The sequence below is a fragment of the Scyliorhinus canicula genome, chromosome 7 (assembly GCF_902713615.1).
Source record: "Scyliorhinus canicula chromosome 7, sScyCan1.1, whole genome shotgun sequence".
Classification (NCBI taxonomy): domain Eukaryota; kingdom Metazoa; phylum Chordata; class Chondrichthyes; order Carcharhiniformes; family Scyliorhinidae; genus Scyliorhinus; species Scyliorhinus canicula.
Window position 1 is genome coordinate 180,478,431 of NC_052152.1, and position 17,593 is coordinate 180,496,023.

At 44.8% G+C, this 17,593-nt stretch overlaps 1 protein-coding gene across 6 annotated transcripts in view; it reads left to right on the forward strand.

Moving 5' to 3' along the window:
• The window catches only part of LOC119969596 (DNA (cytosine-5)-methyltransferase 3B-like), a 307,538-nt gene that overhangs the window by 267,041 nt on the left and 22,904 nt on the right, over positions 1-17,593 (forward strand). For 4 of the 6 annotated variants that reach the window (XM_038803415.1, XM_038803412.1, XM_038803413.1 and 1 more), the window contains 2 exons: positions 5,451-5,520; positions 12,825-12,943. The exons of 1 other annotated variant lie outside the window; for it this stretch is intronic. In XM_038803415.1, coding sequence (XP_038659343.1) covers positions 5,451-5,520; positions 12,825-12,943 — 189 coding nt within the window. Of the gene's footprint in view, positions 1-5,450; positions 5,521-12,824; positions 12,944-17,593 lie in introns of those variants that run through there. One more of the 6 variants, XM_038803418.1, reaches the window with a different exon arrangement.

Below are 17,593 nucleotides of genomic sequence, written 5' to 3' on the forward strand. Positions count from 1 at the left end.
TGTTAATCCTGATTATATGAAATTTATAACTCAGTTGTCACGCTGATTATTTAAGACATTGAACGTTTCACGGAATTGGTCTTGGTATTGATTTTAATTATCAGGATACAATGTTAAAAATATCTTGGGCGGGATTCTCCCAGACTGGAGAATCCCCGCAACCGCATCACGCTGCCCCGATGCTGGCACGCAATTCTCCGCGGATCGGAGAATCGGCACCATTGGCGCCGGCGCGTTTGACACACCGCCGGTCGCGGGCCGCTCTACGCGGCCGGGCTGCCAATTCTGCAGGCCAGATGGACCGAGCAGCCACTCTAAATAGGCAGAGTCACACTGCCGCCATCCACACCTGGTCGCAGCCGGCAGGAATTCTGCGCGCAGGGTCGGGGGGGCGGTCTATGGGGGAGAGGGGGGAGCTCCGACCCCGGGGGGGGGGCCTCTGATGGGGCCTGGCCCGCGATCGGGGCCCACCGATCAGCGGGTCAGCCTCTCACTCCCCGGGCCTATTTTCTTACGCGTCGGCCCCTGAACTGCCGCGCCATGTTGCGTCGGGGCCGGCGCTTTGAGGGAGACCACCGTGCATGCACAGGTTGGTGCCGGTGCCACTGCGCATGTCCTCGTTGACGCCGGTGCTACTGCGCATGCGCGGATCCCACGGCGCATAGTTTGCGTCGGAATAGAAGGCTGGAGCGTCATGAACCGCTCCAGCGCCGTGCTGGCCCCCTGTAAGGGCCAGAATTGGTACTCCCAGCGGCCCGTTCACGCCGTCGTGAAATGCGACGGCTTTTCCGACGGCGTGGACACTCTGCCGCCGAATGGGAGATTCCCACTCCTTAGCTAGTTCATACAGGTCAAATGCAGCAACGTGAGCTGTCCCTCCATTACTTGCTATAGCGCTGCTTGCAGTGTGTCATTTACGGCACAATCCAGTAAGTGAGAAACCTATATCTAAATAATTTATATTTCTCATATTATCCTAGTAGCAAAACTCTGAAGTGGATATATGGCAAAACTGATAGGTTAGGGTGGTTGTAAAGTTGATTTGTTTGAGCTACAAGTAGTGAATATTATTTGGGAACAGGGAATCACTGCATCTGGACTATTACTTGCGCTAAACAATAACAGGAAGTGATAAATTAAATAAAAATTTAATTTATTAGGAAAGACTGAGGAAATTGAATTTGTTATCTTTGAAGACCTGGAGACTTTGAACTGACCTAATTGAGTTCTCAAATTGATGAAAGGAATTGACAAAACTCCCAGGGATCATGGGGTGAAAATATGTCTACGCCTGGAGCATGAAATAAGCTTGCAGTGAATAAACATCCAATTTTGCACCGCACCATTGACTTGGAAAATATTACCAAGACTTTTAATTTCAAAGCAATGAAAGTAACAGTGAGACTAGGAAACATGTCGTCAAAAGAGATTAAACTATTGTTCTGTAAACTTGATTGGAACGAAAATCAGGTGCGGTGGAAAAGCAGGTGCTGATTCGCTATGAGCCATTTTGCACTGTTGGCAAAGAACAATTTCACCCCACTTAAGTTTGAGAATGAAGAAATTGAGAGTAAGAAGGGAAGTCGGGCAATAATTCCGGCGCCTGTTCGGGGAGGCTGGTACGGGAATTAAACCGTGCTGCTGGCCTGTGTGGTCTGCTTTAAAAGCCAGCTATTTAGCCCTGTGCTACACAAGTCCCAAAAGCAGCTCCAATGGTCTCATGGTATGCTTTCTCAGACTTTACTCCAACAGCTAAAGAATTGCTTCTTGAACCCAATTATATTGTTCACTCTTATGGTTTTACAGATAAATTATTCCACAATTCTATTATCTTGGGGTGAAATTATTGCCCAAGGGTGCAGAGGAGGTTTACCACGATGTTGCCTGGTCTGGAGGGTGTTAGCAATGCGGAGAGGCTGAATAGACTCGGACTGTTTCATTGGAATGATGGAGGTTATGGGGTGACCTGATAGAGGTCTACAAGATTATGAGAGGTATGAATAGAATGGATGGGCAGGCACTCTTTCCCAGGGTGGAGGGATCAGTCACCAGGGGGCATAGGTTTTTAAGGGCCATGGGGCAAAGTTTAGAGGAGATGTGCGAGGCAGGATTTTTACACAGAGGGTGGTGAGTGCCTGGAACGCGTTGCCAGGAGAGGTTATTGAAGCAGATACATTAATGCCGTTCAAAAGGTATCTCGACAAATACATAAATAGGATGGATAGAGAGGGATACGGCACTAGGAAGTGCTGAGGATTTTGGCCAACGGTAGTGTCATGACCGGTACAGGCTTGGAGGGCCGAAGGGCATGTTCCTGTGCTGTATTATTCTTTGTTAGTTTTAGTTTTCTAAAATTCACCGGATTCGTGGAGGTTATTTTAGATTGGAAACTAGCGAATGGCGATGTTTAACGGCCTTGTTACGCCTCGCGAGAACTAACGGGATCTCGTGAAGCATCGTGATCTGGATCCTGCCCATTGGGGGAGGGTCACCCAGGCTAAGGAGGGCACTTGGGTGGTTGGGATCTGGGCAGGGTGGTACCCTGGCATCAACAATGCCATCCAAGCATGCTGGAATTGCCACTGGGTGGCATCTTTACTGCCCGAGGGATTGGGTCCGGGCATGCCTTGTCCTTATGAGATGGGGTGCAGGGGCTTGAGGATCCCCTCATTGGTAAGTTGGGGCAGCCTGGAGGCCGTGGTGGGGACTCCAGAGTTAGAAATGGTGCTATCCGATCTCCTCCTGCACTGGCGAGCGGAGCTCGTTAATGCAGGAAATGGGACTAAGTGCGGCCTCGGTGGGGTGTTCCTGCCAAGGCCCAGAAATGAAGCAGAGTCCCATTTAATAGCAGGGTCGCTCTCGGCCAATATATTACCCTAACACCTGGCTAAATACACCCGACACAGAACTCTGCTTAATTTCCGATAAAATCACACCTAATGTAAATGCTTTGTTCAAAAAGGGGAGGAAATGGGAAACAGGAAACTATAGGTCAGTAAGCTTAACATCTGCAATTGGGAAAATGTTCGGAGCTATTTTTTAAAAAATAAATTTAGAATACCTAATTCATTTTCTTTTCCAATTAAGTGGCAATTTAGCGTGGCCAATCCACCTAGCTTGCACATTTTTGGGTTGTGTGGGCGAAACCCACGCAAACACGGGGAGAATGTGCAAACTCCACACTGACAGTGGCCCAGAGCCAGGATCGAACCTGGGACCTCGGCGCCGTAAGGCCGCAGTGCTAACCCACTGTGCCACAGTGCTGCCCTGTTCGGAGCTATTCTTCAAGATGTTATGGCAGGGCACTTAGAAAAAAATGAAGGCGTTTTTGCAGAGACAGCATAGTTTTGTAAAAGGGAAATTATGTGTAATCGATTTATTGGAGTTCTTTGAAAAAGTATTAGTTGCTGTGGATAAGGGGAACAAGTGGATGTACTGTACTTGGATTTTCAGAAGGCATTTGATAAGGTGCCTCATCAAAGGTTATAACGGAAAATAAAGTCTCATGGTGTTCGGGTAATATATTGGCCTGGATAGAAGATTGGCCATCTAACAGGAAACATAGTGGGCATAAATGGATCTTTTTCTGGTTGGCAGGTTGTGACAAGTGGCGTGCCACAGGGATCAGTGCTGGGGCCTCAACTTTTACAATTTATAAGATTGGAATGAATAGTATGGTTGCTAAATTTGCTGACGACACAAAGATAGGTTGGAAAGTTAATGTGAGAAGAGGACATAAAGAGGCTACAAAATTATATATATAGGTTAAGTGAATGGGCAAAGATGTGGCAAATGAATTATAATGTGTGAAAATGTGAAGTTGTCCATTTTGACAGAACAAATAAAAAATAAGTATATTAGCTAAATGGTGAGCGATTGCAGAGCTGTGAGATGCAGAGCGGTCTGGGTGTCCTAGTGCATGATCACAAAAGGTTAGTGTGCAAGTGCAACATGTAATTAGCAAAGCTAATAGAATGTTCTCATTATTGCAAGGGAAATTAAATACAAGAGTTGGAACGTTATGCTTTGGATATAGTGCATTGGTGAGACCACATTTGCAGTACAGTCTCCTTATTTAAGGAAAGATGTGAATGCATTGGAAACTTAAGAGAAAGTTTACTTGCAATGGGCGAGTTGTCTTATGAGGAAAATCTGCACGGGCTAGTCTTGTATCTGCTGGAGTTTAGAAGAGTGAGAGGCGATTTCATTGAAACATACGATCCTGAGGGAATTTGACAGGGTTGATGAGGAAAGGATGTTTCCTCTTGTGAGGGGATTTAGAACAAGGGGTCTTTAAAAATAAGGGGTCACTGATTTAAAGCAGAGATGAGGCAAAAATCTTTTTCTCTCAGAGGATTGTGAGACTTTGGAATTCTCTTCCTTAAAAGGTGGTTGAGACAGAGTCTTAAGTATCTTTAAGGCAGAATTGGATATGTTCTGATAAGCAAGGGAGTGAAAGATTATTGAGGCTATGCAGGACTGTGAAGTAGAGGTTAACATTAGTTGCCAGGATCTTATTGAATGACGGAGTGGGCGAGTGGCCTACTCATGCTGCTATTTCATACGTTTGTATTCCCCTCGCTGAAAATTAATGAGGGTATTAACTTGCTTTTTTCGGTTGGTTAACGCCACTATTAATAGTGGAGAGTAATTTGATATGAGTGCATTGGGGACGTTCCACAATAAGATTAAAACACAGTGCTATTTGTTTGTTACTGCAGAAATGCTTAGGGATGCTAAAAATATTATTTGGCTTAGTGTTGTAAACTGGCAAATAAATAGTAATATTTCTAATAAATCTGAATTACTACCTCATAATGACAAACATTTTTGTGTGGTAAGAAACTTGCAGGGCTGTGGAAAATAGCAGGATCGTATGAATAGCTCTTTCAAAGAGCTGGAACAGGCATAATGAGTTGAATAGTCATGGGCTGAATGGCCTCCATCTGTGCTATATGATCCTATTTCATTTTGATCGAGAACATATGCTTAAGTTCATACCTAGCACGAAAATTTCAGTTCACAGCAATTGAAATGTACTGCTCCAGTAATGGGTTCATAAAATAAATGCAGTGTAATCTTGTTCAGCGCAAATTTATCATTGAAATCTTATTTTTCTGGCAAAGGCTCAATTATAGATAGTAACTACTTAGTCATTCAAAACACCTTTACAATAGATATTCTATCGGTCACTGTATGTTCACAAGTTATGTGTCTTCCATATGTTGACGTGATGTTGGTAAAAACTGTTGTGAACACTTTGGTTACATTTCTTCATAGTGAAGAATGTTGTTCCTGATTGGCCAGCATCAATAAATATTTCAGCTACTGCTGTTACTGTGGTTAGTCCTCTTATTACATGAAGAAATGCCTTCGCAATACTTGAAAATGCATGATACAGAAAATACATGGAATATTTGGCACTGAAGTCAGATTTTCCACATTCTCAGGCCCCTGGTTGCTTCTTCAGCAGATAAACTGGAACTCCAGGACTGCCTTGAGCATGGTAGGATAGCAAAGGTAAGCTTTACATGACATGGATCTAATAAATGTTATCATTTTAGGTGAATGTCTATTTAATATTTTCCATATTTTAGATCTTCCTATCTATTTCAAACCCAAAAAATGTGTAAACGTGAAAAATACCATGGGCCGTTTTTAAAGACCACTGTGTTAAAGTCTCTTCTCTCTGACAGCTGAAAAATTTGACAAAAATGTTTGGCTATTCTCAACATAAATACTAATCAGTACAGGTGCACCACAATGCTCCTTGTACCCTCTGTATTGCTGAGGTAACTCACACTAGTCACAGCATTTCACAATTCCAGTAAAAAGATGTAAAATTCCAGAGAGGTTGTGGAAGTTCAGTAAAGAAATTTATGATGCACCTAGTCTTGCTGGTCTAGGATTTTTGCAATCTTTCTGGGCTCAAGATTGTTGCGCTCCTTGTAATGGTTGAAAAAGGGATTCTACAATTGTATTATTATTTTCTCAAAAGAAAGGGAATGAAAATGTCAGAGCCTTGTATTCATTTATATTGGTAAAACATTTGACATGACAAATATTGAAGCATTTGGTTGTTGATGTGAAGAAATCTTTTGAACATAAAGCTGGTGACTGTGTAATGGGTTATGAAATTATATTTCAGCTGTTTGGGTTGCAGTGTCCTAATCTCTGACATTTGCAAGAATTCTACTAAAACCATTTGGCATAGACTAAAGTATTGCCTATTTTACCCTTTTCCAATAAGTATTGGTTATTGCTAGAATCTGGTTCCATGGCTCATTTTTTTCAAGGACTTATGAGCATGCAGTTAAAAGACGTGCACTTGAATTATGATATGTTTTTACTAAAACAGAGAGCATAAAAAACTGACCGCTCCAGATCAATGCCAAAGCAACCATTCTCATGAGATTTTTGGTGGTCAGTTGGCTCTTTGGAGCCATATGTCTTCACTCAAAGGGTTATGGTATTCTCTACTCCAGGAGGCTGCAGATGGTCAGTTGCTGAGCCGGTTCAAGACAGTGCTCAATAAGAATTTGGATACTGAGGGTTTAAGTGATGTAAGAATAATGTGAGTAGGTGGAATTGAGGTAGAACAGCAGCCATAATCATATTGATTGTAGTGCAGGCGCAGGGCAGAATGGCCTACTTCGGCTTCTACTTCTGATGTTCTTAAATGAATTGTAGCCATGCCTGATCACGTCCTCCTTCATCTTCCACATAGACAGTTTTCACCATGGGTCATTTGATACCAATTTGGAGTAAAAAGGCGGGATGGCTTTTCCCCATTCATTGTTCGTAATTGCAAAATCAATCAGAAGGAAGGCTTTTGTGAAAAACTGAAATATTATTCTGGTGCAATGGAGAATTATCTTCTCAGGTTAGAGATAGAGATATCTCTGTAATGTAAAAGGGAATATCAGCTGGACTCAGGATAACACTCTTGCCACTGAATCAGAAAGTTGTGCTTTCAAGTTGCATATCATGATTTGAGCACATAACTTCAGTGCTTTGCTGAGGGGAGATTGCGTTTTTGGGAAATGCCATTCTTTTAGGCAGAATGTTAAACTGAAGTCTTTTCTGCCTTGGCAATGGATGAAAGTGAAAGCAGGGCAAAGAGTTCTCCAAGTGTTATGGGCAACATTCATTCCTCAACCAGTGATAGCTGGTTTAGCACACTGGGCTAAATAGCTGGCTTTTAAAGCAGACCAAGGCAGGCCAGCAGCACGGTTCAATTCCCGTACCAGCCTCCCCGAACAGGCGCCAGAATGTGGCGACTAGGGGCTTTTCACAGTAACTTCATTGACGCCTACTTGTGACAATAAGCGATTTTCATTTCATTTTCATTTTCATCAAAACAGATTCATTGGACACCCATTGTGTTACTATTTGTGACATGTTGCCTGTTGAAAATTTCTGCAATCGTTGATATACAGCAATAACTACACCATATTTAATGAACTACTTTTTGAAGTTCTTAGGGATAGCATGCCTAGGGGGATAAATGAATAAATGCAAACATCTATAATTTTAATTGGGGTCCAATCTCAAGGCAGTATGATCTAGGAGGTCTTGATATTGACATACAAGATTCCATGAGCAGGAATTTTCTCAGATACTACTACAATACTGAAAGTTTTTCAAAAGTGCAACATAAACACGATGGCCTGAATTTTTGTTACCGGGTCAGAAGCACAGAATTGGGAGAATATTAGGACAATCCCCGGCTCCGCAAACCCGACCCAAGAGACAGTGCCCTGAAAGTTTGGATTTTTGGTCTGGGGTTGAGTGGGAGTGGGCAGCGGGGTGCAGCTACAAATGAGAGTTATGGCGGGCAACCCCAGAAAGAATGCGGAGGCTGGTAGGTATGGAGGTGTCGAAGGTGTGCCTCTGTGCATCAGCACTGTGCAGAAGTTTGAAAAAACAATAAATCAAAACAGTCCTCATCCTTCACAATCCCTCAGCCTCACACACTATTCATGCCCCATCCATGGCAATTCATGCCCCCAACCAACCTCCACGGTTCTTCATGCCTACCATGGTCCCTCATGCCCTACATGCCAAGCTATGTCTCACACCCACCTTCCATGGCCCTTTACAGCCCCTACACCAACTTAGTGCAAATCCATTGCCCCCGATCACCCCCATGGCTCTTACATCTACCATGTGAATTCATCTGGAATGCACCATGAGGAGTCATTCTGAGATGAGATAAAACAAAGTTCTTAAGTGCCTATTGTAGACTTTTTAAAAAACATCATTCATAAAAATCCATTCACTGTATTTATGTTCTTTCAACCAAATAATCTCTTCTACAACAAACATATAATTTAAGTGCTTAATCCCTTCCATTTCATTCAAGTGTTAAATCTTTAGAAAAACAAACATTGGAATTCATTATCCCACTTCAAAAGTTGATAACCACTTGTAATTGTCAATCAATCTGTAATGGCATGCACTCTACTCTGATAATGGAATGCCGTGTAATCAGTCATCCAGCACTAATCCGGTATTGATAGCTCTCAGGCTTATATCAACAGACATAGTAAAATAGCAAAAAATAATTTTGTTTAAACACTCCACACAGATTTTTCAAAGATTTAGAGGGCAGGAGTTTTAAGTGCCTTGAAAGTTGCTTTTCACAGTTTCTTTTGACAGCTCGCTTCAGAGCTTCAGTGAGTTTATGCACTTTTAACATGCATTCGTGGCCACTTTTAAGAACCCCAAAGGGTAGCTTATCTCCTGCAAAGGACATCTGACCTACCCCAAAGGGCACCTGACCTTTGCCCAAATGTGTCCTGGTACAATATCCAAAAGGGTGCCCCACCTCTCCAAGGCCTGCGCCAAGTTTAAGCCTGCTCCTATTGTTGTGTTCTCTATTTTGCTTTACCTGGATGGCTCGGATGTGTAGTGTTGAATAAAGAACACAAAGATTTGTTAACAAACAAAACTGTAAATTTATTACACTACTAAGATTCAATCACATTCCTAAAGTAGAAAGTTTCTCTATTAAACTATGCTATCTCTAATTAGCAGACTTTCTCCAGTGCAACTGTTCTCTCTCTCTCATGCCTCACTATCTTATTCCAGAATCCCCCAAGTCACATGATATATATATGACTGTTCTGTGGTTCCCTTTAGTGGTACGAAGCATTATTGTTACTCTATACATCCCAGTCAATATACATATCATTACACCTACCACGTCTAATCTGCACACATCAAGTTTTCCACTCCTGGGTAATGAAAATCAGAAATAACTGGAGACACCTGCTCTTATATATGAACAGTTATCTCCACAAATGTGCATATGCAAATCTCACCCCCGCCTCCTCCCCGAGGAAATATCAGGTGCGAGTATTTGATTATCTGCCAGTCAGAGTTAGAAACAAATATTTATTATCTAAGAACTGTGCTTTAGTTGTTTTACTCTGGTCTTACGCAAGAATCCATCATCATTTTTGTTTGCTGCAAAATGTTAGAATTTAAATAAATCCAGCACAACACAACAGTGATGATTCAGATCTATTTACACAATAGCAATGTTATTAATCAGTTAATTGGACTCTACATTTTTCACATTTTTTCACCTATTTGCCTAAAATGCTTTAAAAAATCTTTTGAATAATATTAGCAGAGTAATCTCAATGCCTGTTATTATTAAAATGACTATTTTTACAAATTATTGCAAAGAAATGAGGCAGCCGATAGTGATGTGCCATAAATGGGAATATGCTAAACAACTGATCAACAGTTTCTAACATGTTCTAATTTTACACAGGCTACATATTTTAGATTATGGAAAATAGTGGGATCCAAGCAATAGATTTAAATCTAAGCTTTGGCTAATTCAGGTTTTGTATCGAAATATAAATAGTTTAAGTGGAATTAAAATACCAAATTAATTGGCACATTCTCTTTTATAATTTTCCATCTAACGTGAGATGAAAGGCCTGATTTTAACCCTGCCCACCAGCAAGAATGGGACAAACAGCTGCTTAAACTAGTAGCAGTATACTCCGTGCTAGCGTTCCCAATACTGCCATCTATTGCCACACAATCTTTCCATCCAGGACAGGCAAGAATCAAATAAATATACTAAAATGAGGGTCCCCTGACACAATTAGGAGACCAGCACCCATTTTAACTAAAAATTGAAGATGCCCGTCCACTGCCTGAGCCTCCGATACAGCAGGACAGAATTGGTGTCTCGTAGCCACTGAAATTTTATTGCTGTCTGGACTTCTGAGAGCTTCCAGTTTTCAGATCATTTATTCCACACATTATTTTGCTTTTATCACTTTCCATCTATCATGTGTGTGGATAATTGCTCGTTTAATTTCAACGGGGGAACATTTGGAGCAAGATATTAAGTCACCTCCATATCCAAGCACATAGGGTGTACTGGGCAGGAGTCACTTTTGTGGATCTATTTGAAGAGTGCATCAGGTTACTGCTGTTCTCCAGTCAGACATCTGCAGCCTCCCGCTGCAGGATCTGTTTCTGATTGGATCACATGGCATCTCTTTAAATTCCCACAATCCTTAATGGGTTCATTTCTGTCTTCTACCGGTGACATCATTCACATCTCCTAGGCTACAGTATAACTCAAGATCATCACTGTCCCTTTCAGAGCAGCTCAGATGTGCATCATCCTTCCCATTGATCTCAACAACAGAAGAGAGCCGAAGGATTTGAAGTGTCTGGCTCCCCTTGCACCCAGGGAGTCAGTGATTACTTGCACACTAGGATCAGTGCAAAGAACACTAGCCAGCATCAGCCAACAACTGAAAAGGTGACCACTCCATCAATGTCCAGCTAGTGTCTATCACAGAAATAGGATCACGCATGTCTCTGCAAGCTACCCAGTCCGTTGTCTCAACGCATTTATCCTGTGGCAGTCTACTATCCCTCCAATATTCAACCCTCCAAGTAGTTCAATAGGATGACTACCAGAGAAGTTTCAGAGGTGGCTTATTGCATCATCCCTCAGCCTTGCCACACCAAAACAATGTATATATCATTAAAGCCAGAGGCCACCAGGATCATTATTAAACATCTGAGGCATTTCAGGTGTTGACTAATCGGGGGATTCTCTACAATATGAGCTTTCCACTTGTAACAATATACTGCATATTGCATAACTTCAACATAAAGAGATGCCGACATTTAGAAAAGGTGCAGCAGCAAAATTCAGTAGACAAGGAAGAATACGGGGGAGGTATGGAAACAACCGAAGAAGGAGATTCTTCCCAACAATTTACGTCAAGATGGACAAGGAATTTGTTACTTGTTCAGCGAATTTGTTGTCTTCAGCCTGTCTGTGCTCTGCTAACCTATACATATCCTCTTTGCATATCAGAGCTTGTTGCATACTTCACCACTCTCTTTATACGACATTAAATGACATTCAACCTATTCAGACAACTCCATATCAATGGCCTACTCGCAATAAGGACTTAAGTAGATTGTGTTTGATTGATATCTCAATTCAATCTACCTGCCTCAGTACTATATTCTTTAATGTCCTTAACTAATAAAAAATTTTGTCTTTCAATTTTGACATTTTCAACTGACCCAACCTCAGTTGCTTTTTGAGAGACTCTGGTGGACACAGAAACTGCTGTTAAATTAAAGTGCCAAATGTGACCACACTAACTGACCTAGTGGTAAGGCGAGTGGTCTGGACTCTCAAAGACTTTTAGCTCAGAGGGCCTGGCAAAACTCATCCACCCCCACAAGCAGCCGTGACAGTTTCTGTCACACATTAGAAGTGGGGACTAGAAATGCACCTACCTGACCCATGCAAATTAAATACCCTCTCTCTGACCTTAGCAGGGGCATTGGGCTGAGGACCATTGGGCATGATCCCAGTAATTGCCTTCACTTCAAATTTAGTCAAATAAATGGCCTGAGGATGAAATTGACTGATGGTTTTTCTCGTTCCATGACCTCATAAATATATTTAACTTCTTGAACTTTGAGTTGAACATTTTCAAATGCTCTCATAGACTGTTAGTTTTGGAAGGATGGAGCAGTAGGGGGAGGGAAGGCAAGCTTCGATTGAACAGTTTTACATTTATATCTTATTTATAATAATAATCTTTATTGTCACATGTAGGCTTACATTGCAATGAAGTTACTGTGAAAAGCCCCTAGTCACCATATTCCGGCGTCAGTTCGGGTACAATGAAAATGAAAATGAAAATCGCTTATTGTCACAAGTAGGCTTCAAATGAAGTTACTGTGAAAAGCCCCTAGTCGCCACATTCCGGCGCCTGTTTGGGGAGGCTGGTACGGGAATTGAACTGTGCTGCTTGCCTGCCTTGGTCTGCTTTGGAGCACCCGGAGGAAACCCGCGCAGACACGGGGAAAACGTGCAGACTCCACACAGACAGTGACCCAGCCGGGAATTGAACCTGGGACCCGGGCGCTGTGAAACCACCGTGCTAACCACTGCGCTACCGTGCAGTTCAGTTCGGTTTTTTTCAGTTCAGCGCAATTAATTCATAACAAAAAAAAAACCAAATTTCACTACGTTCAGCTAGAAGCTGATCTCACAGCGAGATCGCCAGTCAGAGAATTGAGACTACAGTGTTAGCCCTAACTCAGCTCCATGTTCCCGTCAAGTCCACTTCCTCACTGAAAGAACGCAGATTATTCTGATAATTTAAAATTTTCAGAATTGTGGAGATATATAACTAATATTACTCTGTTGTAAAAATAAAGGTAATAATTAATTTATACTGTGTTGAAGTTGAGTTTTTAGTTGTATATCTCATGAAATGGACTCTGACCTTTTGTATTACAATGTTCTACAGTTTAGCAAAGTTAGGACCATAACGACCAGGTCGAACTCCATCAAGCAGGGCAAGGATCAGCATTTCCCAGTTATCATGAATGGGAAGGAGGATATTCTGTGGTGCACAGAACTGGAGAGGTGAGCCTTGCCAGCATTTCTTTTAAATGCGTCTTTCACCCCCATTTTTAAAGTTATTTTTTCCTCCAACCACCTCCCCACCCCCATTTCAGATTTCCTAAACTTATTTCTATCCCTCCTTGTGGAGAGGTATTTGACCTCCACTCAGTATCCGACAATATAACTTAAATCAGGGTCATGCTGTCGGTGAACCCAGATTCTATTATTATCTGACACAGTGGGCGAGATCTAACGGCCCCATTCGCCGCGGGCGCAAATCCCATTATGGCTGCTAAATCTCACAAGAGGGTCAAAATGGGATTTGGGCTGGCGAGATCTCAGTTTGAGATCTCCCCGCCCCCAGCCGGTGACGTGATCAGGTTCACGACCAGCAAGGGCATGAACGTCATTTCAAGGATTTGAATAAATTTCAGTATAATTAAAGGGCTTGGCACTGCCCACAATGTATCCTCCCCCCTAGTGGTGTGATACCAGGCTGGTGCGAATCACTACTGCTTTTCAAAAGCGCAAACCAGTCATGATAACCAAGTTGGGGCACTGGAGGCCCCGTGGGTTCAGGGACAGGCTGGGCATTGGCCCCCTGGCAGTGCCAAGTGGGCACATGAAGGGGAAATGTCAAGGTGGCTCTGGCGGGGGTGCGGGTTCCCCTTATGTGTGGTGGGGAGGAGAGGGGGCGTCCCGATGATTGCGGGAGTGGGAGCCCTGATGTTGCTGTTGTGTTGGGGGTGGTTCCCTGATGCCGGGGGGAGGGGCCGATCTCGGTTGGGGGAGGGGGGCCTTATATGTAACTTTGGGATTGGGACACCCTTTAAAAATGGTGTCCTGATCTCAGAATCCGGTTTTGCCAGTGTTTACTGCCTGCCCCCGCGCCCCACCCCCCCACCCCAGCTGGCTATGTGATCCTCGCCAACACTTTGAAAGCACAAAGAATGCTGTTTGATCAGGCGAGAAAAGGAGACTGTGAAGCCGATGGGTTTCACACAGATTTTCTCCCCTAATCCAGCTGGGGATTACCATTTGGGGAAAATTCCGCCCAGTGTGTCATTTTTGATATAGATCACTGTCAAACAATTCACAAGGAAGAAAAGTCAGAGACAATGGAAAGCTGTAAGGAACTTCAGCTACCTGAAAGTCTTCTGTATCTAGGCTGTCTTTGAATTATCAAACCAGAAGCATGTGTAAACTTAATTCTAAAAATGTGTATATGGCAATGTGAAGTCCTTTTCAGTCACTGTCGGTACACATAACTGGTTGAAAGCTGCTTGTGAAAAAATAGCTATGGTTCCGCAAAACGTATTTAACTTAATCCAATAATGATAGGACATTGCCTAATCCCAGAACATCGCTACAGGAGTTCAAGGCACAACCATCTTCAGCTGCTTCATCAATGACCTTCCCTCCATCACAAGGTCAGAAGTAGAGATGTTCGCTGATGATTGCACAATGTTCAGTATCATTCACAACTCCTTGGGTACTGAAGTAATCTTTATCCATTTACAGCAAGACCTGGACAACATTCAAACTTGGGCTGACATGTGACAGTGATTTGCGTCACACAGGTGGCCATATCCAGCAAGAGAGAATTTAACTATCTCTTCATTACATTCGATAACGGTACCATCACTGAATCCCCCACTATCAATATATTGGGCGATACCAGTGCCAAAAACTGAACTGGACCAGCCATATAAATATTGTGGCTACAACAGCAGTTCAGAGGCTGGGAGTTCTGCAGTTGGTAACTCATCTGCTGACTCCTCAAAGCCTGTCCACCATCTACAGGGTATGATGGAATATTCTCTACTTGCCTGAATGAGTACACCTCCAACAACACTCAAGAAGGTCGGCCGCATGCAGGACAAAGCAGCCTGCTTGACCACTACACCGCCCACCACCCTAAACATTCACACACTCCATCACCAACGCACATTGGCAGAAGTGGATTTGATCAACAAGATGCACTGCAGCAACTCAGCAAGGCTCCTTTGACAGCAACTTCCAAACCCCCTACTACCTAGAAAGACAAGGGCGACTTCCAGTGGCGGCCATGGATTAAGCGGTTGCACATTTGGCAGTTCCCGCTCGAGGCGTTTTTTTCGGTCCTTTTCCCCATTTTCTGGACGGATGTTATGGTGGGAAAAGGTGTAGAGGTGGTGGAGGAAAGTAAAGCTCCACTGGTGGTGTGGGTGGATGGATTCATGTACCAGAAGTGGGTCGAGAAGGAAGGAGCTGTTGGAGTAAGAAATACTTCGTGCGCCACAGGTGAAAATGGCGGGGGGTAAAGGGTCGGCCTACCAGCTTACTGAGCAGCTGGTGGACTTCTTAAATGAGAAGTTCAGCCAGCAGAGGAGGGAAGCCCAGGAAGACCTGGCTAAGGTCATAGAACCACTAAAGGTGGGGATCGATCGGGTGGAGCCAAGACTGGAGACCCAGGGCCAGGCAATTCAGAAAGTGGAGGATGAGGTGGGCGAGCACGAGGAGCAGCTTACCTCGTTGGCGACCGAGATTGCGATGATGCGGGAGACCCAGAAGTGGCTAACGGAGAAGGTGGATCTGGAGAACCGCTCCCAGAGACAAAATTTAAGAATTGTTGGGGTGCCAGAGGGCATCGAGAGAGCAGATGCTGGCTCATATGCAGCCATGGTGCTGAAGCAACTAATGGGGGAGGGCGCCTTCGACCGGCCCCTGGAGGTCCCCATGGGACGCTGATGAGGAAGCCACAGTCGAACAAGCTGCCGAGGGCTCTATTGATTTCTCGACAAGGAAAAGATTTTGCGATGGTCCAGGCATACAGGGAGGTGCACCTGGGAATGTAATGAGCTTCAGGTGTACCAGTACCTGGGCATGGAACTGGCCAAGAGGAGAGCCGTGTTCAACCGAGTCAACGCTGCCCTATTCAAGAAGGGGGTGAAGTTCGGGATGCTGTACCCGGCCCATCTCTGGGGTGAGCGTTATTTTGGGATACCGGAGGAAGCAATCGAGGTTCTTAGGGATAATGAACTGGCAGGAGGAGGAGGATATTGGACTCTGGAGGAAGTGTGAGAAGATGTTGATTCTCCCTGCATTTTCGCTTTATTGTTTTTGGGTTGTTGGTGAGGGGAGAACCTCTCATTTATGTTTTTGTGGGCTTCTGTGGCGGAATGCCTGGGAACGTGGCGGGTGAGTGCACCTTTTTCTTATTTTATTGCTGTTTGTGCTGTGGAAGTGTGCGAGCCGGGGTGGGGGGGAGAGAATCAGTGAGGGGGGGGGGGGGGGGGAGGAGGTTTGGCGCCATGGGCGGGGGCTACCAGGTTAACTGGGCGAGCTAGTTAACGGGTCCACAGTGGGGGTTCATGAAATAGTTGAGGGTGGGAGTGTTGTATTGTTTAAGGGAGGAGGAGAAGGAGGGTTGCTGACAAAGGTGAGGCTGCTGTGGCGAAGCAAGAAGGGTAGCAGTGGGCATCTGAAGGTGGGCCTGGAATATGGCGTGACACGTGCCGGGGACCGGCCCAAGAAGGGATATGGCTGATCGGCAGGGGAGGGGGGGAGCAGGGCGCCCCTGGACCAGGCTGGTCACATGGAACGTGAGGGGGCTGAACGGTCATGCATGTTCCCGCATCTAAGGAGCTTGAAGGCAGACGTGGCCTTTTGCAAGAAACGCAGTTGAAGATTGGAGATCAGACTAAACCAAGGAAAGGGCGGGTAGGGCAAGTCTTCCATTCAGGATTAGATATGAAGGTGCGGGAGTGGGGGTGCTGATAAACAAGCAGGTAGCGTTTGAGGTGGGGAATATAGTGGCAGATTCGGGAGGAAGATTCGTATCCGCGGTTGGAGAAGGCGAAGGAACTGAAGGGGTTCATGGAACGCATGTTGGGGGGTGGAGGTTTGGGAGGCCGAGGACAAAGGAATTTTCGTACTTCTCCCATGTGCACAGGGTGTACTCGATTGCTTTGTGGTGGATAAGTCTCTGCTGGAGGGAATGGCTGACTCGGGGTACTCGGTGATTGTGGCCTCGGATCACGTGCCGCATTGGGTGGACCTGCAAGTGGACCTGGAAGGGGGGGGTGCAGACCCCGCAGTGGAGGCTGGATGTGGGATTGCTAGCAGATGAGGAAGTGTATGATGGGTGAGGGCCGCCATCCGGGGTTATGTGGAGCTGGACGATATGGGTGAGGTCTCGGTCGCCATGCGATGGGAGGCGCTCAAGGCAGTGGTCAAGGGGGAGTTCATATCGATTCGGGCACATAGGGATAGGATGGACCGGGCAGAGACGGCTAGGTTCGCAGACAAGATTTTGGGAGGTACTCGGAGGTACAGGCAGGGTTGTTTAAGGGGCGGCGGAAGCTCCAGATGGAGTTTGGGTTGGTTTCTATGGGGAAGGCAGTGGGAAAGTTAAGGAGGTTTAGGGGGGCAGTGTACGAGTATGGGGAGAAGGCAAGTAGGATGTTGGCTCAACTGAGGAAGCAAGAGGCAGCAAGGGAGATCGCAAGGGTGAAGGACGGGAGGGAAGAGTGGTGCTGGACCCGGTGTGGGTGAATGGGGTTTTTGAGGAGTTTTTTATAAGAGGCTGTATGAATCGGCGCCTCGGGGCGGGGGGGGAGGGAGGAATGCTGCGATTCCTGCATGGGCTGGAGTACCCCAAGGTGGTGGAGGGGCTGGGTGCCCCTATTG